Source organism: Carcharhinus amblyrhynchos, chromosome 15 (assembly GCF_965287045.1).
Source record: "Carcharhinus amblyrhynchos chromosome 15, sCarAmb.v2.hapA, whole genome shotgun sequence".
Lineage (NCBI taxonomy): Eukaryota > Metazoa > Chordata > Chondrichthyes > Carcharhiniformes > Carcharhinidae > Carcharhinus > Carcharhinus amblyrhynchos.
Genome location: NC_137338.1, coordinates 51836264 through 51862004, shown reverse-complemented (window position 1 = coordinate 51862004; position 25741 = coordinate 51836264). Strand labels below are relative to the sequence as shown.

The 25741-nt window shown below is 40.2% G+C and overlaps 1 protein-coding gene across 9 annotated transcripts in view; it reads left to right on the top strand.

Annotated features, from left to right (window-relative positions):
• The window catches only part of dmd (dystrophin), a 1714977-nt gene that overhangs the window by 1366577 nt on the left and 322659 nt on the right, over window positions 1-25741 (top strand). For all 9 annotated transcript variants that reach the window (XM_080203928.1, XM_080203931.1, XM_080203930.1 and 6 more), the window contains one exon: window positions 18925-19136. In XM_080203928.1, the coding sequence (XP_080060054.1) occupies window positions 18925-19136 (212 nt within the window). The remainder of the gene's footprint in view (window positions 1-18924; window positions 19137-25741) is intronic.

Sequence of the window (25741 nt, the reverse complement as noted above, 5' to 3'; positions counted from 1 at the left end):
TATATAATCATTAAAATGTCATTACAGGTACAGAAAATAATGAAAAAGGCAAATGGTATGTTGGGTTTTATATCTGGATGACTAAAATACAAGAGGGTGGAAGTTATGCGCACAGCCATACAAAGCCCTGGTTAGACCACACCAAGAGTGCTTAGGAAAGATATATTGGTTTGAAGGAAGAGGGGTTTACCACAATTAGACGTGGGCTGCAAGTATTAGTAGGAGAAATGACATAAACTAGATTTGCATTCCCTTGAATTTAGGAGGTCAAGGGAGATTATAAATATATTTTCATTAAGGAGAGCAGATGAGAGAGATAGACAAAACAATATTCACTGTTTGAATTTGTAAGAATGGAATTTAAGTTAGCATCTCAGAATCCTTAGAAGAAAGCCATTCATCCCATAGTGTCTGTACTGGCTCTCTGAAAGAATGTGCTATTTGTCACACTCCTCTGTCTTATCCCTGTAACCTAGGCAAAGTCTTTCTTTCTTCAGATAGTGATCCAATTCTCTTTTGAATATCTCACTTGAACCTGCCTCCATTACCCTCTCAGGAAGTTCATTCCAGATTCCAACCACCTTCTGGGTGAAAAAACTTTTTTCCTCGTATCTTCTGCCAATTATGTTGAACCTGTGCCCTCTAGTTCTTGATGTACTGTTGAGCATTTCTCACTATTTACCTTGACCATACCCCTCAGGGTTTTCAATATCTCTATCAAGTGTCCATCCAGCCTTAATTTCTCTGAGAAAAACAGTCCAAAATGCTTCAAACTATCCTCACATAGTTCTTTTATCCTTGGCATCATTCTTCTGAATGTCCTTTGTACTGTCTCCAATGTCTTCACATCCTCCTTCAAGTATAACACCTAGAACTGGATGCAGTACTCCAGATGTGCTAAACTAAGGGCAGCATGGTGACACAGTGGTTAGCACTGCTGCCACATCATACCAGGGACCCAAATTCGATTCCTGGCTTGTGTCACTATCTGTGGGAATCTGCACGTTCTCCCTGTATCTGTGTGGGTTTCCTCTGGGTACTCCTGTTTCCTCCCACAGTCCAAAAAGAGGTACTGGTTAGGTGGATTGGTCATGCTAAATTCTCGTTCAAACTTCACCAAGTTCCCACTCTTAAATATGACGTTTTTAAAGCAAAACCTTTCAAAATGCTGTCCAATTGTGCTTGTTTGTGGCAACCTTCGCGTTCACCAATACAAATGTCCACAAACGATTTTCAGTGAAGCAAAGGAATAAAAAAGCAATTTCAAAAAATGGGCAACAGTTTGGCTGCGATTTGCACTACAATTGCCAAATGAAGTCAGAGTGAAAACTTAACTCCCCACCCATATGTCTTTGTAAAACAAAGGTATAAAAATTACAAGCTTACAATGGTTTTTTTCACAAAGAATTTGAGATATTTAAAATCAGATTGATTAGCCTCAGTAATAATCCGTATTGTTCCTGTGCCTGCAGTTCTGATTGTGCTTTATCAAAGACTTTCCTGTCTACACTGTTATCAATATTCAATTAGCATCCAGTGAGTAAATGACTCCCTGAAGAAGTTAATAAACTGCTCTGCTTCTCAATAACCAGAGTATAGCATTAACTACAAAGCAAGGAACAAATGCAGAGTGCAATTTTCCTTGGATTTGCTGGTAGTTTTTTAAAAAATGCTACGAAACTTTAAGTAGGAGCAGTGTTGTCATGGTAATGTCACTAGACTAGGAATCTGGAGGTCCAGGCTAATACTGTGGAGACACGGATTTGCATCCTCCTGCAGCTGATGGAATTTAAATTAAGTTCATAAATCTGGAATTAAAAAAACTAATCTCGGTAACCATGATAGGTTTTTATGATATAGTCCTGAAGGAAAGAAAATCTGCCATCCTTACCATCCTGCCTTTGTGACTCTACATCCGTAGCAATGCAGTTGACTGAAACAGCCTAGCAAGCCACTCCATTGTGTCCTAACCACTGCTGAAGTCAATAGGGAAGAAAACCAGATGGAACACCCAGCATCGAGTTAGGCACCAGAAACAACAATGACAAGCCTAGCCATAGAAACATAGAAGCTCGAAGCAGGAATAAGCCATTCAGCCCTTTGAGTCTGCTCTGCCATTCATTTTGATCACGGCCGATCATCGAATTCAATATCCTGACTTCAACTCCCCCTCCCCAGTCTTGATCCCATTAGCACCAAGAGCTACATCTAATTTCTTCTTGAAATCAGACAACATTTTGGCCTCAACTACTTTCTATGGTAGTGAATTCCACACATTGACTCCCCTCTGGGGAGTCACCTCACCTGAGTTCTATCAACCCTACAAAGTCCTCCTTACGAATGTCAGACGCTCGTGTCAAAATTGGGAGATCTGTCCCATTGAAAATTTAAGTGGCAGAATACATGTGTTCAAGAGTAGAGTGCTTAAGGAATCACAATACAGTGAATCAAGATGTTGATCCAACCTTTGATTGAGAACACATTCAGTGAACACTTCTCCCTCTGCAACCTATTCCAAGACAAACAGATTGCTATACAGAGTATTGAAGTTAGTAGTCCAACCTTATCTGTTCACAAAATAGGCTGTAACAGTGTTTTAATTTACACAGATATTGGGTGGGATTTTATGGCCATGCTCAGCCCGATACCGGAAAAACCAACCTGAGGTCAATGGACCTTTCCATGGTCTGCCCCTTGCCTGTTCCGATTCCCGTGGTGGGTGGAACGGGAAAATTTGCCCCATGGTGTTTTGGATCAGACCAATATATAAGGACAAAAAAAGTGGAGATGAATCTTCAAGCTGTGCCTGCGTAACAGTGACAAGCTTTAGCAAATTCTTTATGTATAATTGAGCCAAGAGAGAAAGTTGTTGGGACTAGAGTCTTTGTATAAACAGGAGCAAGAACAAATTACAAAAATGAAGTATTGTGGGTGCTGAAAATCTGAAATAAAATCAGAAAATGCTGGAAATGCCCAGCAAGTCAGACAACATCTGTTGAGAAAGAAGTAAACAACATTAACACTTCTGGTTGGTGACCTGGCAACAGAACACTTGCTCTTCTTTTGACCAGCTCTAATTTTTGTATTAGTGAAGTTTACCAATTTTCTGGGTAACCTGAATGTTGACTCCCATTTTCTGCCAAGGGGAAGCACGTTAACACAGATTACGCTGAAAGAGTAAAAAAATGACGTTAATATGTTTAATATGAACTTTTTTGCACACTTCAAGATTGTCAAAGCAGTTCTACTACACTTTGTGGGAAAGTATTTTCTGCTTCTGAACATATCTGAGCTTTTTGAAGAGTGACATGCAAAAATAACTTATTTTGTAAATTCCTTACCATCAGATTATTTTTTAGGGTCCAGTCTGCGTGGGTGCTTAAATCAAGTCCCACTTCAGGATCTTAAACACGAAAGAAAATCTAGACTGACACTACAGTGCAGTACTGAAGGCAAACTGCAGTGTCAGAGGTGCTGTTTTTTAGATCAGACATTGAACTGAAACCCTGTCCACTCCCTCAGGCTAACATAAAATACCCCTCTGCACTATTTCAAAGAAGGATAGGAGAGTTATCCCCAAGACTCTGACCAACATTTGACTGCAAACATTTATTGCACTGAACCTGTATTTTTGGTACATGTTTCATTTTAGGTCCAAAATGATGTCCTGCTACACATACACTATGCTAGCCTCTTATGATAGTGCAAGCAGTACTAAGTTTGCTTAGCTACTGCAGATTAACTATGTATTGTGATGCCACACCTCATTTCCTAAGCTTGTCATCTTTTGCAGCCTTTTCCACTCAATCAGCGTCATTAAGTCAGAGAGCTAGTATTATTGTGTTACTGCTTGTGGGAGCTTTCTGTACACAATTTGGCTGCTGTGTTTCCTGCAATAAAACAGTATCTACCCTTCAAAAGCACTCCCAAGGTTGTAAATTGTTTTGAGACATCCTGAGGTCTTGACAGCCTTGTAGAAAAGGAATTTTTTGTAGCCAAGTGCCCATCACCCAGTAGAAGTCTTGAAAAATAGAGTGGAAGGTATTATGATCTTCTTGCTCCATCATCTGCATGACATTAAATGCTGCCAAGTGTTTCAGTGCCCTGTCCTGTTTATTCTAAGAAATACAGGTCCAGTGCATATAGAGCTGAGACCCAGCAATGTGCCTCCAATCCAACCATCTGTCCCCAAACTACCAGGAATTGGCAGAGACCCAGTATACTCAGGCTAGTTAGCTTAACGTCCGTAGTTAGGAAAATGCTGGAATCCATCATTAAAGAAGAAATAGCAGGACACCTGGGGGAAAAAAATGCTTCAATCGAGCAGACGCAGCATGGATTCATGAAGGGAAAGTTGTGTTTGCTGAATTTACTGGATTTTTATGAAGATGTAACAAGTGTGGTTGACAGAGGGGAACTGGTGGATGTGGTGTTTTTTAGATTTCTAGAAGGTGTTTGATAAGGTGCCTCACAAAAGGTGGCTGCATAAGATCCAAGGTACACGGGGTTGGGGATAAAGTGTTAGCGTGGATTGAGGATTGGCTATCTAACAGGAAGCAGAGAGTTGGAATAAATGGGTGCTTTTCCGGTTGGCAGTTGGTGACTAGTGGCGTGCCACAGGGATCGGTGCTGGGGCCTCAACTGTATAGACGATCTGGAGGAGGGGACCGAATGTAGGGTAACAAAGTTTACGGATGACACAAAGATGAGTGGGAAAGCAAGTTGCATGGAGGACGCAGAAAGTCTGCAGAGAGATTTGGATAGATTAAGTGAGTGGGTGAGGATCTGGCAGATGGAGTATAACGTTGGCAAGTGTGAGGTTATCCACTTCAGAAGGAATAATAGTAAAATGGACTATTATTTAAATGGTGAAAAATTACAACATGCTACTGTGCAGAGGGACCGGGGGTCCTTTGCATGAATTGCAAAAACTCAGTTTGCAGGTGTAGCAGGTGATCAAGAAGACAAATGGACTGTTGGCCTTTATCGTGAGGGGGATGGAGTATAAAAGTAGGGAGGTCTTGCTGCAATTGTACGAGGTACTGGTGAGGCCGCAACTGGAGTACTGTGTGCAATTTTGGTCCCCTTATTTGCAAAAGGATATATTGGCCTTGGAGGGAGTACAGAGAAGGTTCACCAGGTTGATTCCGGAGATGAGGGGGTTAGCTTATGAAGAGAGATTGAGTATATTGGGCCTGTACTCGGAGTTTAGAAGGCTGAGGGGTGATCTTATAGAGACATATAAGATAATGAAGGGGCTGGACATGGTAGAAGCAGAGAGATTGTTCCCACTTAGAATGGGAACAAGAACTAGAGGGCACAGCCTCAAAATAAGGGGGAGTCAATTTAGAACAGAGTTGAGGAGGAAATCCTTCTCCCAGAGGGTAGTGAACCTTTGGAATTCTCTGCCCATTGAAGCAGTGGAGGCTACCTTGTTAAATGTGTTTAAGTCACAGGTCGATAGACTTCTGACCAATAAGGGAATTAAGGGTTATGGGGAGCGGGCGAATAAGTGGAACTGAATGACTATCAGATCAGCCATGATCTTATTGAATGGTGGGGCAGGCTCAAGGGGCTAGATGGCCTACTCCTGCTCCTATTTCTTATGTTCTTATGTTCTCAGCACCGTTGAAGTGAATCAATCCATTAAGTGAGGAAATTGGAAATTCAAAGCCATTATGGATCGCCTTGTATTCATTTCTGTTCACTGAATAATTTTAGTTGTAGATGATTGGATATAACTTTTTTTCCCTCAGAGTAGGCATTTTATTTCATTTACAGCTGTCTTTAATTTCTTGATTGGCTGCGATTACCCCAGCAGTCTGTTGTACTAAAGATTAGTAAAGTGGATGCAATAATAGTACAAAATTGTTTATCTGTTCACAAAATTTCCAATTACTGTTGTACATCAGGGCCCTGTCATTCTTTTTGTTATAGTGATTCAGTATTAATGAACTGTTTGAAGTAAAATGACAACCAAATCAGTAGCAGTTGTTGACTCGTGAATGCATGTTTTGAAGTGTAGGGTGGACATTTGAGCACAAACTAAAATGGCATGTAATACAAATAAATATATTGTATAAAGCATAGATATGCCTCGTAAATTTCTTGTGATGAGGTCAGCATTACTCATTCAAATTCTGCAAACCATCTCTTAAATGTTCTACTGATTTTACATTACTTAGGTTTGAGTTAATAGTCATGTGGCAAAAAACTAGATTATATTGGTTAGATTATATTGTCTTTTCCTAGTGCCTGATTTTCAGGTGGTATTTGGATGGATAGATTTGGGAATGAGAAATGGAATAGGGATCCTTAATGTGATTGTCAATCTGCCCTGGAAGTAGTCTTCTTTAAAAGGGATCCCTAGGGTCTAAATCAGAAGTCCTAAGCTCTTCATAGGAAGTTAATTGTGCCTTTACATTTCAGTTAGCATTATCTTCTTCATCCTCCACACTGAGGTGCTTCTTCTCATTTTAAGCACTTTGTTTCAATCTAATCCTCAGCAAGTATCTAACTGCAAATCATCTGTAGCCATTTACGTGTTTGCATTTTGCCCCAGTGTAAAATTTAGCTTTTCTTTCCAGCCCATTCAGAACTCGGACAGAATGTTTTTGCACTTATGATTTGTTGGAGAGGCAGACTCTTAAAACAATATGTGCTTAGTCCTTAAGTGTTGGTATTTGAAAAAAGAAATTGATATTTTCCATAAGAGTGGGAATGTTGTATTAATATGGTATAGGCACCAATTACTGATAAGGGATTGAGTAAATATGTTATGAGTTCATTTTTTTTTAGGCCAACCACATGAGGACATATGTATATAGGTAGACAACTTGAAGACATCAGAGCTGTGTAGTGCTCTGCTCAATAAAAAAGTAAAACTAAGACTGGACACACTTTCCTTTTAGTGATGTCATATTGATATTCCTTAATTTTTGCTGTTACATACATTTGTTGTGCCAGTTAGTTTGCTGACAGGGGTGGATAATCCCTTCTGTTACATATGGGTGCTAATAGCATGATAATAGACTGTCCTGCTCTTGGGTAAAGAGACACATCTAGCCTTAGGCAGATGTCCAGTGAATATTCAAGGAGGGGAGTACAAATCAGACAGTCCATGATTGAATGGACTTTCTGTGACAGGATTTTTGATGTTAGGATCTTCATTTTAATAAATGATCATATAATTCTCAGGCCCAAGTGCCAGAATAATCCCTCCCCCCGCCCGGCCCATGTCAAAAATTCATCCATGGCAACATGATAACAGAACAGCATGAAGCGCAACTGGTCTCAGAAGGCAAGCACTTGGCCAATAGTATTTTCAGGGGAGTTCAGGTAAATGCAGTGCTCAGATAGTGCCAGGCCAGTGCCTGTAATTCCAGAATAGTGATAGCTTGATGATAGGATAGTGCCGGTGGGCACCAGGGCAGTGCTGTGGATGCTAGCTTGATGGTGTACTGGTCTGCTTGCTGTGCACTGGGGTGGCCTTTATAAATGGAACCCCTGATCATTGAGTACCTGAGTTACTGTGAAGTGAAGTCAGAGTGATGCATCGTGGAACCCGTGACAAAGGTTTTTTTTTCAAAGTGTCGCACTAAATGGCAGAGAAAGTGCCATTGACACCAGCTTCATCATCGCTTTTCCTGCCCAAACTCGGCCTTTGCCAATATCAAAGATAATCCCGACCCTGATTGTTTGATATTCCCCTCACCTTTTGTAAAGTGTGAATATTGGCAACATCGGTTGGCCTCAGGGTCACGGGTTTCTGCCATCTGTCTTCATGGGGCTGGACAGACCAATTCTTGGTCCACAGATTATTTGGCACATCAGGCAGGATGTCTCATGAGGTAGTGGGATGCAGAGTGCAGGATTTGCTTCCTTTTTTTATTTCTCTGCTGCCGCTCGAACTCGTCATTTAAGACGTTTGGACTACAAGGGTGATGCAGCTTGATGGACAAATTGTCGCAGTTCTAAATGATTGATAGCAAGCTCCTCCCAGTCTATAATGTCGTTGCTGCAGTGTGGAAACACAGACCTGCACTACTTAGTAAATGATAAGGCTGGCTGCAACGCTGAGCAGGGCAATTTTATAAGCTGTAAAAACTATTATAGTCTTTCATGTTACACTTCATTAGATAAGTAATGAGTTCCAGATAACAGTAGATTAGGGCTGTCACAGTGACCATAATGCCCAATGCATCAGTAAATTCAAAAATATTAGGATACCCACCATAGCTCTCCTGTTCATTAACATTAATAGCTTTTGAATTATATTTTGGGGGCAATCATATGATATATTAATTATTTTCATATTTCATTTTCAAATAAAAATTTCAACAAATTACACCTCCTGTAAATAAGCAGACCTGTTGAGTAACATATGCTATGATAAGCTTATTAAATATGGCCTTGTCAATGAAGACTTAATTACAGCCTGGCATCCACTAAATTTATTTCTCCAGTGAAACCAAAGAGAGTATTTTTTTAAATTACATTTTGAGGATGTGGCAGTAGCTTAATTTTAGTAGAATCACTGCAAAGCATGGTCAATAACAGCAGAGAGAATGGTGAGCAATAGGAGTCTTCATGTAAGCAAAAATCAAAAAAAAACTGGAGATGCTGGAAATTTTAATTTTAAAAAAACATGAAGCAAGGCTCAGCATCATCAATCTGCACCTGTGAAGAAAACAGATTCATTTCAAGTATTGACTCTTCACTCTAAAAGAATGAAGTGACACTGGGTTCACCACCCCCCCCACCCCCACCATTCACTACAGAGTGGCAGCGGGCCCCCTCTACCTTCCCCCACCGATAGCTGCAGAGTGGCATTACCACTCCCCCATTAGCCCCACCCCTGGCACTTCCCAGTGGGCATTACCCAGCTGCTAGGCTGGCACTGCCAATCTAGTACTGCCCAAGGGACACCCCTCCACTGCCCTTGGCCTCCCCATGGAGACCTCAATGGCTCTGGCGAGGCCAAGTCAATTGCTCCCCGTTCATGGGGAGCATGTCTATTCCCGCTGGCGAGGTCATAAAGGCAGGCAAGCCTAGGTGTTTGAGTACCAGGCTCACTAATGACATGTAAATGCTTATTTAAATAAATTACAATAAATTAACTTACCCCTTGCACATTTCCAGTGTGAGCCTCACTGCCCTGGAAATCCAGTGCTCGTAAAGTGGCATCAGTCGCAAAAACCAGCGCCAGTCAGGTTAATTGCAATGCAATGGTAAAATCCCAGCCAGGGAGTTCCAAAGTTTGATGTTTTCCTTAACATTTTTAGTTAATCAGAGATGGTGGGTCCTTCCCTCTGAATTTTTCATTTATTAGGGAGCAGGCCAGAAACTTCAAGGTATGTTATGCAGTTGGCCTAGATCCCCAACTTTTACATTTGATTTTGGAATCAAGATGGAAATCTTATATAAAAAAGAGCGTAACATCGTCAGTCTGCATCTGTGAAGAGAACAGGTTCATTTCATTATTGACCCTTCAGCCTAAATGAATGAAGTGCAGCAAAAACAGAAAATACTGGACAAACTCAGCAGGTCTGACAGCATCTGCGGAAAGAGAATAGAGCCAATGTTTCACTATGGTATGTTGCAATTGATCCTCTAGGAAGCTTTTCTCAAAACAGATTTTATCTAAGAGCGCAGGATATAACAAAAAGTTAGCATAACTTTTACCAATCAAAATAGTTAAGCACGGCAAAGTATAATTCTAAACAGCTAACTAGCTTCAAACTGGATGCAAAATTCAACCGTATTGTGGTCATTGATACCTAAAGGTGCCTTCACTTTTGCATCATTTCCTCTTTACTTTTGTTATTTCTTCCTATTCTGATGGATGGCTTACATCCAAAGAATTCAGTTACTTGCTTTCTTTATAGGCATTCATTTAGTACTCAAACAATGGTGAGATAGAAAAAGATAAAGAAACTGATGAACAGTCATGGTGACAATAATTTCTCCCTCAATGTCAACAAAACAAAAGAGATAGTCATTGACTTCAGGACATGTGGTGGAGGGCATGCCCCTGTTTATGTCAATGGGACAAAGTAGAAATGGTTGAGAGCTTCAAGTTTTTAGGTGTCCAGATCACCAACAAATGTCCTGATCCTTCCATGCAGATGCTATAGTTAAGAAAGTCCACCAACACCTCTATTTTCTCAGGAGACTAAGGAATTTTGGCATGTCGCCACAGCTCACACCAACTTCTATAGATGCACCATAGAAAGCATTCTTTCTGGTTGTGTCACAGCTTAGTATGGCTCCTGCTCTGTCCAAGACCACAAGAAACTACAAAGGATCGTGAATGAAGCCCAGTCCAACACACAAACCAGTCTCCCATCCATTGACACTGTCTACACTTCCACTGCCTCAAAAGCAGCCAGCATAATCAAGGGTCCCACACAGTGCAGACATACTCTCTCCCACCTTCCGTCGGGAAAAAGATACAAAAGTCTGAGATCACGTACCAACCGACTCGAGACCAGCTTCTTCCCTGCTGCTATCAGACTTTTGAATGGACCTATCTTGCATTAAGTTGATCTATCTCTACACCCTAGCTATGACTGTAGCATGACATTCTGCACTCTCTCCTTTCCTGTTTACAGTATGCGTTGTCTGTATAGTGCACAAGAGACAATACTTTATCACTGCATACTAATACACGTGACAATAAATCAAATCAAATAGTTTGCATGTAGAGTGTTGTTAGCTTTTCCTGTTTTTGTATTTTTTTTCTGTGTCTTCCCTCTGCCGCGTAAAACATGTCAATGTTCTGTTCAATTGACAACTGGAGGCTCCAGATACCATCTCTTTACCATACTAAGCATTCCAAAAATACTTAATAACAACACGTACATTTATACAGTCTTCTCTATGGTGTAATTGAAATGTTTCAAAGTGCTTCCTACTGTGTGAGGTAAACTTTGACATTCAGACAACAAATTGCATCCATACCTAGGGGAGGAGAAGAGGTTGCAATCACAAATTGGGGATATGAGGATATCAAGTCTAGTTATTTTGGTTGTTCAAATGTCAGGAGCTCACTAACTGGTCCCAGTATAGTTCACTGAACTTCTCATTGGTGTTCCTCACTCACTGAGCCCAAGCGACCTACTCTGGAATTGACATCCTTGTGAGTTTCCATTTCCTCAGCACCCAGGTCCTTAAACCTTCAGAATATCAAACTTAGATTTGTGAGGCCTCCTTGGCTTGGAGATTACCCATGAAACTGATTGAAGTGTACACTACATAAAAGACAACCAATTCTGGCCTATAATAGCAATCAACATCCTACCACTTACTGAAAAAAAAACTACCCGAAACAAAGTTATTTCGGTCACCTAGCTGTATGTCCCTCCCAAATTGTTAGGGTCAGTGGAGTAGTAATGCTGCATGCTCCATTTTGAGGTCAGTATCACCCTGTTAACCAAGAACCATTTATATTAACAGCAGTGAATTAAAACAAATTATTGTAGATGCTGGAATCTGAAACCAAAAGAGAAAATGCTGGAAAATCTCAGCAGATCTGGCAGCATCTGTAAGAAGAGAAAAGAGCTGATCTTTGTGAATGACCCTTTGTCAAAGCAGTGAATACTTTTGGAATCTAATGACTGTTATAGACAATCCAGTGCTTGCTTGATTCTATTTGTCTGACAACATGTGTAAAAGCTGCAAATTTAAGATTTTGAATGCAGAGTAGTCATTGGCTACTTCAACACAAAAATCCAGTTCTTTGCAATCCGATAATGATTTATATTTATAATGCATCTTTAAGCAGCAAAATGTCCCAAGAGGATGTTTCTCCCACAGGAGACAAAATTTGACACCGAGAAACATGGCGATATTAGGTCAATGACTAAAATCTTGGTCTAAAGGATAGATTTTGAAAATTTCCTTAAAGGAGGAAGGAGGTGAAGAGGGAGGGAATTTGAAAGCTTTTGCACCTTAGCAGCTGAAAACCTTGCTGTCAGTGTTGGAGTGACTGAATTCAGGGATTCTCAGCAAGTCAGAATTGAAGGAGTGCAATTATCATGAAAAGTTGTAGGATTAGAGGAGGTAACAGAAATAGGGAGGAGTGGGGTCATAAAGGATCTGAAAGATGAGATTATACTTATATTAATATGAGATTACACTTATGCTGTTGTCCAAATTTGCAGGGAAATTCGAAATGTGTTTTTTTGGGTCATATCTTTATGGATGGCACAGTGGTTAGCATTGCTGTGTCACAATGCCAAGGTCCCAGGTTCAGTTCCGTCCTTGGATGACTGTGTGAAGTTTGCACATTCTCCCTTTGGTTGCATGGGTTTCATTTGGGTACTGAGGTTTCCTCCCACGATCCAAAAATGTGCTGGCTAGGCTGATTAAACATGCTAAAATTGCCCCTGAATGCCATGGGGGGTTCGCAGGATAAATAGGGGTTACGGGCTAAGGCCTAGTTAGGATTGTTGTCAGTGCAGGTTCAATTGCCTCCTCCTATCCTTAGGGATTCTATGAACTCTTATGTTACAATCTCATGGTCATATGAGGTAATGGCAATGTAGTGTTAAGGTGCCTGTGTTGATAACAGTGTGAGGTTGGAGAATGTCAATGTGATGATATCAATGTCAGGTTTAAATTTTGAATGTCTTTGTCAGGTTGAAGTGCCTGAGTATTGAAACTAGTGAGAGATTGGGATAAAATTCAGTATCGGGGACAAATCCTGGGTGGGAATAGATTACATATGACAGAATTTTATATCCTATTGAATGAATCAGTCAAAAGGAAATCCAGACAAAACTATTGTCTGTAACCAAACTGTTGCTTCCTGTTTTGTAACCATGCAATGTTGAATTTTATCCTCTTTTCCATTAATATCATTGCTTCGATTGACAATCTGAATTTACAATGAGAGGTTCTAATGTCTTTCTTTTAATGGGAGTGTGAGATTAAAACATCTTTGTGTTAATGGCAGTGAGAGTTTGGAATGCCAAGGGTAGATTTTCCATTACAGTTGCTATTTGCTGCCAAATGGTTATAAATGGGTTGTATAGTGCAGTGTGCTGTGGATAATTATGATAATTAGTTGACTTTTGGATAATTATACATAATTGTTTTAACGAATTATCCTGGTTTTCTGTGGACAACTCATTATCATAAAAATGCCTGGCTTCAGTTGCTAATTTGGATGTGTGCGGGGAGCAGAAAATGAAGTGCAAGTGAAGTTTAACCGGATCCATACAATTAAACGGAAGTCTCAGAATAGGTGGAAAAAAGACATTTGGAACCTTGGGAAAGTCTGAAAAAGTATTGTGCACATGCCAAGTCCGTATGGGGAGAGGACTAAGAAGTGAATGAATGGTAACAGTGAAATGAAAGGAACCCCTATGTATAAGTCACGAGTTAGCAAGTAATGAAGCAGCTCCATACCTATTGGTGATTGCTGAAGCAGTGCTGCATAGAGTCGGTTGACCCTGTTTTTAATCCAGATCACCATTCCTATTAATCAACATTACAGTGTACCTGTGAGAAATGGAACAATGTCTTACTGTCACTGGTCATGTGAGACTTATGAAGCATGTCAACTTCAGTATTCAGGCAACAAATACTATAGTGCTGCATCTATCTCTCAAATATGGTGGTAGGTAGGTGTGATGTGGAGATGCTGGCGTTGGACTGGGGTAAACATAGTAAGAAGTTTCACAACAGCAGGTTATAGTCCAACAGGTTTATTTGGTAGCAAAAATCACTAGCTTTCAGAGCGCTGTCTACCCCTTCGTTAGGTGAGTGACAAAAGGGCAGCCAGCACTCCGAAAGTTAGTGGTTCTTGTACCCAATAAACCTGTTGGACTTTAACCTGGTATTGAGACTTCTTACTGTAGATAGGTGTGACAGTGGTTTTCGGGCATCTTTGAGTGCTGCCAATTAGAAAACTTATTTCAAGCAACGCCATTAATAGTAATAATATTATTGCCTGCTTCCCGGGAATCGTAAGTTTAAGATTATTAGTGTCACAAGCAGGCTTACATTAACACCGCAATGAAGTTACTGTGAAAATCCCCTAGGTGCCACACTCTGGGGCCTGTTCAGGTACATTGAGGGGCAATGTAGAATAGTCAATAGGCCTAACTAGCACTTCTTTTGGACTGTGGGAGGAAACCAGAGCACCTAGAGGAAACCCATGTAGACACGGGGTGAACATGCAGACTCTGCACAGACAGTGACCCAAGCCAGGAATTAACCCCAGGTCCCTGGTGGAGTGAGGCAGCAGTGCTAACCACTGTGCCACCATGCCACTTGCATTAATATTGTCAGCAACAGATTCTCATATCATTTGTTCCTATATATCTTCTGTCCTAACAGGAAATTCCTGATGCACTATATCTCTCCCAAGGGGAGGAATGTGTATTCCTACCAGTAGATATAGATGTGATGGTACAAGCTGATGCCCACAAGTATTTCTAGAGCATTCTGCCTTTTACTGGTCCTTCATCGTCCTCCAAAATAGCTCAGATGCAAGTTTCCATTTTGGAAATCCATTGGAGACGACATAAAACACATAGCAGAACAATTAGAAAAAAGACTTATTCATTTTCATGTTTTTTGCCATGTTTTAGTAAGAAATGTCTTTAACATTATTGCATCTTTCTTTTCAAATTCCATTAACTTCACACTTTGAAGGCTGACTAAACAGTGTTAAATTCATGTTCCCATGTGTTAATAGCTGTGTGTCAATGGAAGACGATATCGCAATAACTATATGTTAGTGATAAAGACAGGTTTGATTATGTATGTAATAATGCTTGTGAGAAACTGATCTGTTTATTTAAGTGTTCCTTATTAAAAATATTTCTTCAATTCTTTTATAATTCTACAACTGAAGCAGCATAATGTGGGCATCTATGCCTATATTTAGAGTATGAATTGTTGGCCAAGAATTAAAAAATACCAAAAAAGTCGAGTACTTCACTTGAATTGGACAATTCCTGGAGGCATTAGTTAAACTAACATAATAGAATCATAGAGTCCTACAGTGCAGAAGGAGACCATTTGGCCCATCCAGTCTGCACCGACCACAATGTGCCTTTTCAGTTGAGGAACTCTTCTCGGAACGTGGGTTAGAGGTATTACAATACTGCAGCTGTGGGTCTCTGACCTGTGCTCCCTACAGATATGGTTTCTCGTTGGGGATGGAGAATTAGTAAATTTACATTATTTATTGTAATTAGGAATTTTCAGTAAAATTAAAATGCCACAAATGATACAACACATTACACCCTGTTTCCAGTCATAATCTTAGTGTTGGGGCAATTCTACACAAATTCATATACTTGGTCCCCAACAGAACACTGGAAATAAGGACACCAAACCACATGATTGCTTCAGATATATGGCGTGCCTGCAGCCAGCCTCATCAGCTCTTCTCCTCCCAAGGCCCCTTTGTTCCTTTTTACTTCAATGTTCTTGGAGCTTCTTTACCTTTCTTGGTTTCTGTAATGAATTCAATCAAGCCATTGAGGTTGGCCTTTTGGAATATGAACTCCCTGATTAAGGATAGCATGTCGTTGGAATTGTAAGTAAAGGGATTCTGGAGATGGGACTTCTGCCTCCAAAGACTTATTATAGTTTCTCATCTAACTATCCTTTAGTTCCTCTGCTATTTGCCTTTGTGAGTAATACGTGGCCTTTTTGCTTCTAGCAGAGCTGACAGCTGTTCACCCCCCAGCTTCCTAACTCATAAAGCATTCCCACACTTAAGGTGCCCCTTAAACAACTGCTTTACACTTCTCCCAACTTTTTTACTTTTCATACCATAGCCCATCTTAAGTACATTGAAAATAAATGTAAAAAATCCCACACATACAAACACCTTTGTCTCGCATGAATCGAACTATAGATTTACACTTCCTTACAAGAAACACTAAATTAAACCTGCTTAAATCTATATCTTATTTCTAATATTTAACAATACAGATGTAAAGCTCTTAAAACGATCTCTGCTTTTTCTGATAAGTGCACCACCAGCACATTGGGAGAGGGAAGCGCATAGTGCATATAAATCCTTCGCCCTAGCACAAAGACGAGGCCAAGTCTGTCCACATTTGGCCTGCAGTCCCACAGAATGAACAATGTATTCTGCTTTTGGATTAATGCCTGTTCTTCCTTCCTGTTATTGCAAGCAGGATCAAATTAAGGCAACGGCCTCTATTTAGAATCTCAGCACCAGAGCTTTAGGGTTCCCAACCTAATAAATATTTTACAAGGATCAATGCCTGGGTCATGCTAAGCCAAATGCTCTAAGAATATAGGTTTCTTTAGACTTCAAAAGTTCTGTCAATTTGGAGCATAAGGAAAGGGGGAGGCGATGATGCAGTGGTATTGTTGCTAGACAAATAAAGCAGAAAGCTGGGATAATCTTCTGGGGACCCAGGTTCGAATCCTGGTATGGAAGGTGGTGAAATTTGAATTCAATAAAAAAAAATCTGGAATTAAAAATCTAATGATTACCATGAAACCATCATTGTCGTAAAAACCCATCTGGTTCACTAATGTCCTTTAGGGGAGAAAATCTGCCGTCCTTACCCGGTCTGGTCCACATGTGACTCCAGATCCACAGCAATGTGGTTGTCTCTAAACTGCACTGAAATGGAGGGCAGTTGTGGATGGGCAAAAAATTGCTGGCTCCAGCCAGCGATGCCCACATCCTGTGAATGAATTTTTAAAAACCACTGTATCTAAAATTAGCTGTGTATATTGTGAAGCACTGATAATTGGTCAGAAATTAGGGCCTGTTACCTTATTCAGCCGATAGCATGACTACATAAATAGTCAGAAATTAGCCTCAAAAACAAATATTTCACATTCTGAATAGGTATTAGATACAGTTGAAGTTAATTAAAGCCACAACTAAATGCCAAAACTTTATAAATCTGTTAGTGGCCAGAAAAGCCACGCAGATCCTTTGAAAGGTCAGCTTGTTGGTTGGGATTCTGTCTGCAGTGTGAATGTATATGTTTTGTATTTATTTTCACGATTGAAGATGATACAGCAGTAGATATAAATGCTTTAGCTATTGACTCCTTAAATGTAAATGCATAAATGGTTGTAGTTTGGTTTCAGACACTGAATATTGATCAAGTTGCTGGACTTCATAACAATTAGTCTCTCATTCTCAGGAAAATCAGAGAGGTACTATGTGAGCCATTAATTTAGCAGACTAATAGTTCTTTGAAATATGGACTGACTGAATTGACTGGAGAAGAGGCTTGGTGCCTGAATGCTTTAACACGTGCCAACCCACATACATTGATATCTAGAAAGAAATATACGAACAAGAGTAGATCATTCAACCCCTTGCACTTGTTCTACCATTATGACTGATCTGTATCTTAACTCTATTTATCCAGTTTTGTTCTATATCTTGCAAGTAAAACTCTGTAATTCTTGTTTAATAGGCTTGAATCACATAATTGAACTGTTGCATTATGAATTTCTTGCAATGCTAAAGACTGATGATTCAATCATCATGGTTCAAAATAAAATGCTTAACAGAACTCATTTTTCACTTAAAAAGCATAGTTATATTGATGTCTGGGGACTCAGATGATTAATGCATAGAAAAACAATGTAATAGAAGATTGAGAAATTATATGGCCAACACATTTTCTTTGAGCTACTGCACCTCAAAATTGCAAATGGTAGGAGATGTTACAGATAGCATGATGGCATGCTGGTTAGCACTGCTACCCCACAGCACCAGGGACCCAGGTTCAATTTCGGCCTCGGGTCACCCTCCATGCGGAGTTTGCACATGCTCTCTGTGTCTGCATGGGTTTCCTCTGGGTGCCCCAGTTTCCTCCCATAGTCTAAAGATGTGTGGATTAGGTGGGTTGGCTATGCTAAATTGTCCCTTAGTGTCAGGGCGATTAGCAGGGTACATTAGTGGGGGTTACGGAGATGGCACCTGGGTAGGATTATTGTCAGTGCAGCTTGATGGACTGAATGGCCTCATTCTGCATTGTAGGGATTCTATGACAATTCTGTTCTATGATCATTGCAAATCTCACTCAGTATGAATTAGGTTTCTAGGATCTTATTCTAAAGTTGTGTGTTTGTTGTCTAAATTCATTAATTGATAGGCAATAGTCGAGCAAGTGCTGACCACACACATGCAAGTATTAAAATCTCCCAATGTCCAGTTGTGTGTGCTTACTGGGTGCAAAGTCCTTTTCTTAAATCTTTATAAAGATTTAAGAAAAGTAAGCGCACACAACTAAAGCAAGGTTAGAGTCCTGTCCTCCTCTTTCTAAGTGCCAAGGTGGTTGGGTTACATGGATGAGAAACTCAGATACATAACTCATGTACCATGGCAGGGAACAACAAGTTGAAAAAATAACTTGCTAACAATTATCTCTTTACTTTGTTGGACTAGATGGAGCAATTTCTTTCAGAATTTTGCTTGCGGCTGTCATTGCACACAATTTCATGAATCATGTGGTCGTTGCCCTTAAATTTAAGTATTAATGTTATCTTATCTAATAACTAAAAGCTCAACCCTACATTATTCATGGGTGCAAATCAAGGTAGCATAGATCCAGGCATTACATCAGTTTTCATATTTGTGACAAATTGTAAAAATCATAAGAACTAAGAGCAGGAATAGTCAATTCAACTCCTCAAGCCTGCTCCGCTATTTAAAACAATCATGGCTGATCTCATTTGGGCTTCAACCCCACTTATCTGCCATTCACCGTAGCCCTTCAAATCCTTACTAATTAAAAATGGAGTGCAGAAGGTGTGGAAAGATCCAACAGTATTTCATAGCATGCTAAATGCAAAGGACATCCTTTCACACCGGTTGAATGAATAAAAATACAATAAAAGTAACCTTGGTCTTTGATGTCACCTTTTGTTTGAATTTTCTTTCCTTTTTTCCTTCAGTTGAAAAGGTTCAAACTCAGTGGGATGAGGTGCAGAATCGGCTACAGTCCCGCACTCAACAGCTGCAGGAAATGCTGAAGGATTCCAACCAGTGGCTTGAAGCCAAACAAGAAGCAGAGGAACTTCTAGAGAAAGCCAAAACCAAGCAGAGCTCCTGGAAGGAAATGTCCAATACTGTGGAGATACTAATGAAGCAGAATGCAGACATCAAGGTAATTCAAATGGCTTTATAGATTTACAGCCTTATATGTATAAAAAAGTAATTGGAGATAATAAAAACTGCATTTCCCCTGTTATAGTTCAGGTCAGAAACTCCAAACTGTTGGCTGGAGCCCCTAGAACCATAAGCTTTGCATTTTGAATTTGGCTAGGATAAGCATGATTGGTTTCACTTCAGGTACAATTCAAATGACCCACTAGGGAGTCTTTGTCAAACAAAGTTTATTTAAAAATGCATTTAACATCTATAATAAAGAAATTAGCAAGAACTTTTATCACTTACAAACAAGAAACCACTATAATGTATAACCCTTAACAAATATATCTAACATGTTCCAATCAAAATCTTCTATAGACAAACCCCTTTAAACACGTTCAACACAGCAAAGACTAATGTTCTCGTGATACTGGAAATTAATCCTTTGGTTGAAATCTGCAGTTCTCTGGATTCACTCAGTTTGAAGGCAAAACAGCTTTTCAAAATCCCAGGGAAAGACTCTCTGGTCAAGCCACCAACCGCAGAATCTTTACTGCAGGAAAGCAAGACCTTGCTTTCAGATAATCAGCAGAATTTCCAAAATAAACAGAGGGAGAAAAAATTCTTCTTTTTAGATGGCTATCCCTTCTAAAAATTAAACTGTAGCTCAGAACTGAAAATGAAAGAACTTCTGTCACCTGATTTGCCAACCAGTTTTATTTTCCTTCTAACAATGCAGAGTTATTAAAAAATCCCAAAGTAAAATAAACAACTCAAATCCAACCCATTTAAGGAGCAATAAAAAGACATTTGGTAGCTCACCCAGCAACAATAATGACATCAGCTGAGGCTGTGAGCTGCAGAATTCATGACTTTAAAAAACTTACTTAATGGTACATTTATTATGCCCCCTTCCCCCACCACCTTCCCCACTTGATGCCAATAACAAGTTGAATTTTTATAGCACATTTATGGTGCTTCACGTGAACTTTATCAGGCAAAATTTGATGCTGTATGGAGATAGGAAGCCAGCTGTTCAATACTTGGTCAAAGGAGCATCTTAAAGGTGGAGAGAGATAGAGATTTACAAAGAAAATCCAGAGCTTAGGGTCTTTGCAGCTGAACACATGGAATCAGGAATACTCAAGAGACCAGAATTGAATGAATGTAGAGCTGGAGAGGGAGGGGCAATAGAGGGATTTATAAACAAGGATCAGAATTTAAAATTCAAAGTGTCATGAGCGTACAATCTCTGACTGGGGCGTGAGAAGCAAAGGGACTTAAAAAATAATCAATGTGCCTGTACCACATTTCTGGTTTTCAATCAAAAATGAGTATGTTTAATGCTATTTGGATGTCTGCTAATTAGTCTGAGGTCAAGGGTATTTGATAAATCAAACCTATATACATAACGAGACTATGCTGAGTTGCATATATAGATTAGAAAAAGAGCACTTCATAGAAGAAATGTTGGTGTTTGAGCAACTTTTCCTTTTGCTGCTCTGTACATTGTAGAGGCCAGTGCAGAATTAAGCATTGTATAATTTGATTGAGTGGTGAAAACAAAGTTCCAGGTTGGGTTTTTATCCATTATATGAATGTAATAGAAAACACATATTGGGCTCAGGGCATCATTATATATTTATATTGACGACAAATCTGTCACCTTTTCGTTAACAGCTTTGATTATTTATTCCCGACCTTTTGTGTCGTTATCATCAGTTAACGTAACAAAATGGGAAAATATAATGAAACAGCATTATTATTTCTGTGGAATTGCTTTCACCAGTCTGCCTTCTTGATAAAAGTTTCAAATTTGGAAAATGTTACACCCAATTTAAAAGTGAAATTAAGGTAATGAAGCACTTTGAATGTGCATTTGATTACTGAGATGTAACATGGTAACAAATGGGGCCTGAAAGTAAAAAAATTATGTGTCATTAGCATAATTATGCAAATTCATTACATGAAGTCATGTAAGGAAAGAAATAATGGGCTTGTAATAGGCTAACCCATCAAACATTCATTACAACAGCCTGTTATTAATGTCTATAACAACGACCTATAGGAGGCAGTAAATTAGGTGCCAGGTAGTGTAATCCAGGCGACACAAATTGACATTACTTTCAATTCAAAACAAATGCAATTACATGTTTTTTTTCATGTATCTCATTCAAAATGAATCAGGCACGATATTATACTATAATTTGTAATGAGTTTCACTTGAACGTCTAGCTTGTTTTTAGTTTTTCTAATGTAGGTGAATGTAATACCAAAATGAATTTGGAGGAAATCAAACTTTACCTCCCTCCCCTTCCCATGCCTATACATTGAAACCTGAAAAGAATTTGCAGTGTGTGACAGCAGGGTGGGTGTGTTCTTCAAAGAAACCTGGGGGAAATTTCTAACCTGCCGGGGGTAGTCAGATGCTGATGCAGACGGGTTGTAACAGTAGCACATACTGGCATGTTGGGAAGCCGACGGGACTCCAGCTTTACATTTAACTGGAGCGTAATGGTAGTGCAACAGGAGAATCCTCATGGGAAAGGCAGGTCAACCATTCACATAAACTGAAAGAGAAATGTGAAGGTTTTTAACCCTGAATTCTGTCCTCAACTGTCAGTGCCTGGGTTCCCTGAAACATGCCAGGTTGATCAAGGTGTGAGTGATTGATGGGCTGAGCAATTGACAGGCTGGAAAATTGGTTAAATACTGTGATATGACATTTTTTTTGCTGAAGGGAAAGGCTTTTGCTCACAGGACTTGTTCTGAGAGGGTACTTTAAGAGGGCATTTCCAATAACTTGAAGGTCATTTCGGCTATCTTTGAATTTATGTACTTTCATCTGCACCGCCTCAGTGCCAACCATCACAGCAGCAAGGGAGCTGCTCTGAGGAGGAAAAGCAGAAGCAGCTGCAACGATACCAGTAGCTTTAGCGGAGAAACCTCAGCAATACTAGTAGCTTCAACAGAAACAGCTACAGCCATATCATTACACTCAGCAGGAACAGCAGAAGCATCCTATAGCATCACCAGGAGCAAGCCTTCTCAACCACCTGTTTGTCTACAAGACAGTGGGGATGAACACAGAAATCCAACTCATGGGAATTAGTACTCCAAAATAGGATATTCAGAGGATTAGCTTTCTGGACGTGTCTGAGTCCCAGTGCCTCATGGGGCTCAAACTCTCATGTCAGGTGGTGGCAGACTCCTGGAAGAAAATCTCCTCCCAAGTGGGCCAGGTGGTCTACATCGCCACAGCCTTGAGTTTTTGTATCTCTAACTCCTTCCAGGTTTCTGATGGTGACATATGTAAAAGTCCTCGATCAACTGCTCCCAAGTGCATCACACATGTGAGAGCATGATTGCAGCTTACACCCATTAGGTAGTGATGGGTCTAGTCAGAATAAAGGGCCCTCAGAATTGTTGCTGTAACTGGATTTCCAGATAACCAAGGAATCATAGATTATATACCCTCAGACCAACCAACAGCGTTCATCAACCAACAAGAATCCTATTCCATTATAGTTCAGCGCAAATGCGACTATTGATATCTGTACAAGATATCCTGGAAGCTGCCGTAATGCCTATATTTAGCACCAATTAATTCTCCCACTGACTTTCACACCTCCAAAGCAGAATCAGAGTGATGGCTTCTTGGAGATAACATGGCTAATGACGCCTAATGGCTGATGAGCCCTCTGTGATCTCCAGGAAGCAAAGCCATGTGAGTATGTTTGGTCATTGACTATTGGGAAACTAAGGATGAGATTCAGGGCAGATCTGGGCACCCTTCAGAATGTGCCAAGATTACTTTTCAGAATAATACTGATCTGATACTTTGTACAACAGAGAAGGCTGAAGGTCCTGGAGAACAAAAGAGAGGGAGCAACATGTGAAAAAGGAAGAGGCTGCTGTGGCCAGGTTACCTGCAGTGCTTGCTTAGCTGCACAGGACAGATTCATTCACACACTGAGGTGCCTGTATAAAAGCTGGTGGAGGGTGTGCATGAGTTCTCTGATGGTGCTTTTTCAGAGGGAGAGACCTCTTGTGAGGAAACTTTGTCCTTCTCCAGTACAAGATTCTGAGGGAAACTTGAAGGACCCTTGTAAGATAAAAGGTATGAATTGGAACAGAAGTAGTGAGGAGGCTAAGATAAATATCATTGTGCAGATCATCATATTTCATTCCCTGACTCTGTTGCCAGGTAGCAAGGAGGCCCCCATCTTTCCATTTCCAATGGTTTTGCATGCAGTGTCTTCCGATATAGCCAATGTAGCAATGACTGGTAGGCACTTGAGGTTTTCCACCACTTCCTTGTGTTCTGTGCAAAATGAAAGGGTTTCCATTTGTGTGTTCTGTCATACACCTTTCCTGCCCTGATGAAGGTGTTGTGCCTCGTATGACTCTATATTCAGGAGCACTCCTGCTGCTGAGTCCCTCTTACATGTATGTTCAGTCTCCAAAGTAGGTTTCTTTCTTCTGTCTGCTGTGAAACATTGCCTGCGGAAGATGCATCTGACAACTGTTGGATAGCATTCCCATGTTGACAGTCCATCTATCAAGTTGTGGCTCTGTCATGACACTTACAGAATTCTTCTATTCTGATCTTTGCCAGATTCCCTTAAATAGCAGAGGTATAGATTGCTGTCATGCTCACCTATTCTAATTGATCAGGAAACCCAAGAAATGAGATACGAATATCATGGCCCAGTTATACATCCACAGAAAAACACAGCTGAAACATTTGGGTTCCCGATTGGCTGCCAGGACCCCCCCTCTGTGAGTGGATCAAAACGTTAAAATTCAACCCATATTCGAGAAGATTGATTTCCTTGTATTTCAAAATGTTCTGCCTTTCTCACCTATCTTGAAGATGTTGTCTTCTAACAGGCTCTATAGGACCAGGTGGAGGGGAAATCATTACAAGTGTTTGGGCAGCAGTGTGAATTGCACCAAGGATTGGCGAGGCCTGGTTGGAATGGACCTGCTGCATATAGGGTCTCCAGAGAGCTCCAGTGCAGAAAAGGAAAGGGAAGGCTGGGTATGAGGGAATCCAAGGGCCCTTTATGAACATTGAGGGCAAAATGAACTATGTGTTGCAATATATATCCTTGTAAAGGAAAGGGGAAAAACTTACGAACATAAGAACTAGGAACAGGCCATCTGGCCCCTCAAGCTTGTTCCACCATTCAGTAAGATCATGGTCGATCTTTTCATGGACACAGCTCCACTTACCCGCCCGCTCACCATAACCCTTAATTCCTTTACTGTTCAAAAATTTATCTACCCTTACCTTAAAAACATTCAGAGGTAGCCTCAACTGCTTCAGTGGGTAGGGAATTCCACAGATTCACAACCCTTTGTGTGAAGAAGTTCCTCCCCAACTCAGTCCTAAATCTGCTCCCTCTTATTTTGAGGCCATGCTCCCTAGTTCCAATTTCACCCGCCAGTGGAAACAACTTCCCTGCTTCTATCTTATCTATTCCCTTTATAATCTTGTATGTTTCTATAAGATCTCCCCTCATTCTTCTGAATTCCAATGAATATAGCCCCAGTCTCTCCTCATAAGCCAACCCTCTCAATTCCAGAATCAACCTAGTGAATCTCCTCTGTAATCCCTCCAGCATCAGTACATCCTTTCTCAAGTAAGGAGACCAAAACTGTACACAGTACTCCAGGTGTGGCTTCAACTGCACCTTATACAGCTGCAATAGAACCTCGCTGTGTTTAAACTCCATCCCTCTGGCAATGAAGGACAAAATTCCATTTGCCTTCTTAATTACCTTCAAACCAACTCCTTGTAGTTATTGCACAAGGACATCCAGGTCCCTCTGCACAGCATTCTGAAATTTTTTACCATTTAAATTATAGTCCATTTTGTTGTTATTCTGATCAAAATGGATGACCTGATATTTACCAACATTATACTCCATCTGCCAGACCCTTGCCCACTCACTTAGACTATCTATATCCCTTTTTAGATTTCAGCATCCTCTGCACACCTATCTTAGTGTCATCTGCAAATTTTGACTCTACACTTAGTCCCCAACTCCAAGTCATCCATGTAAATCGTGAACAATTGCAGACCCAACACTGATCCCTGAGGCACATCACTAGTCACTAATCACCAACCAGGAAAACACCCATTTACCCCACTCTTTGCTTTCTGTTAGTTTATCCATGAAATGTTGATTTTTTTTTTGGTGTTTTATCCAGCATTAAGTCTTCTAATTTTGAAGTGTAGTGCTGGTGCTATAGATTTTACTTCAAACTGCATTCTTGGATACATTGTCAGCTTCACTTTGTGTGCCGAAATTAAGCCCCCAATCCACCTAATTTGTGGAATTGATCCAAAGTTGGACCGTCCTGGTCCAAGTGCTTTCCCAACAAATATGATTTTAAACTACCACGCCGTTGAATCTTGACAAGTTTCACTATTGTTGGAGTTCAAATTTATGTCAAAGCTCTCATGATGGCATTGGTCTGCAACTTTGCACCTTAAGTACACCTTCACCGAGTTGTAATATAAATCCTATGGCTGCTATTTTACTGGAATTTTCATACTGATTGGGTTAGCTTGCAATTTGAGTAGAATTGTTTCTGCCAACAAAATACCTG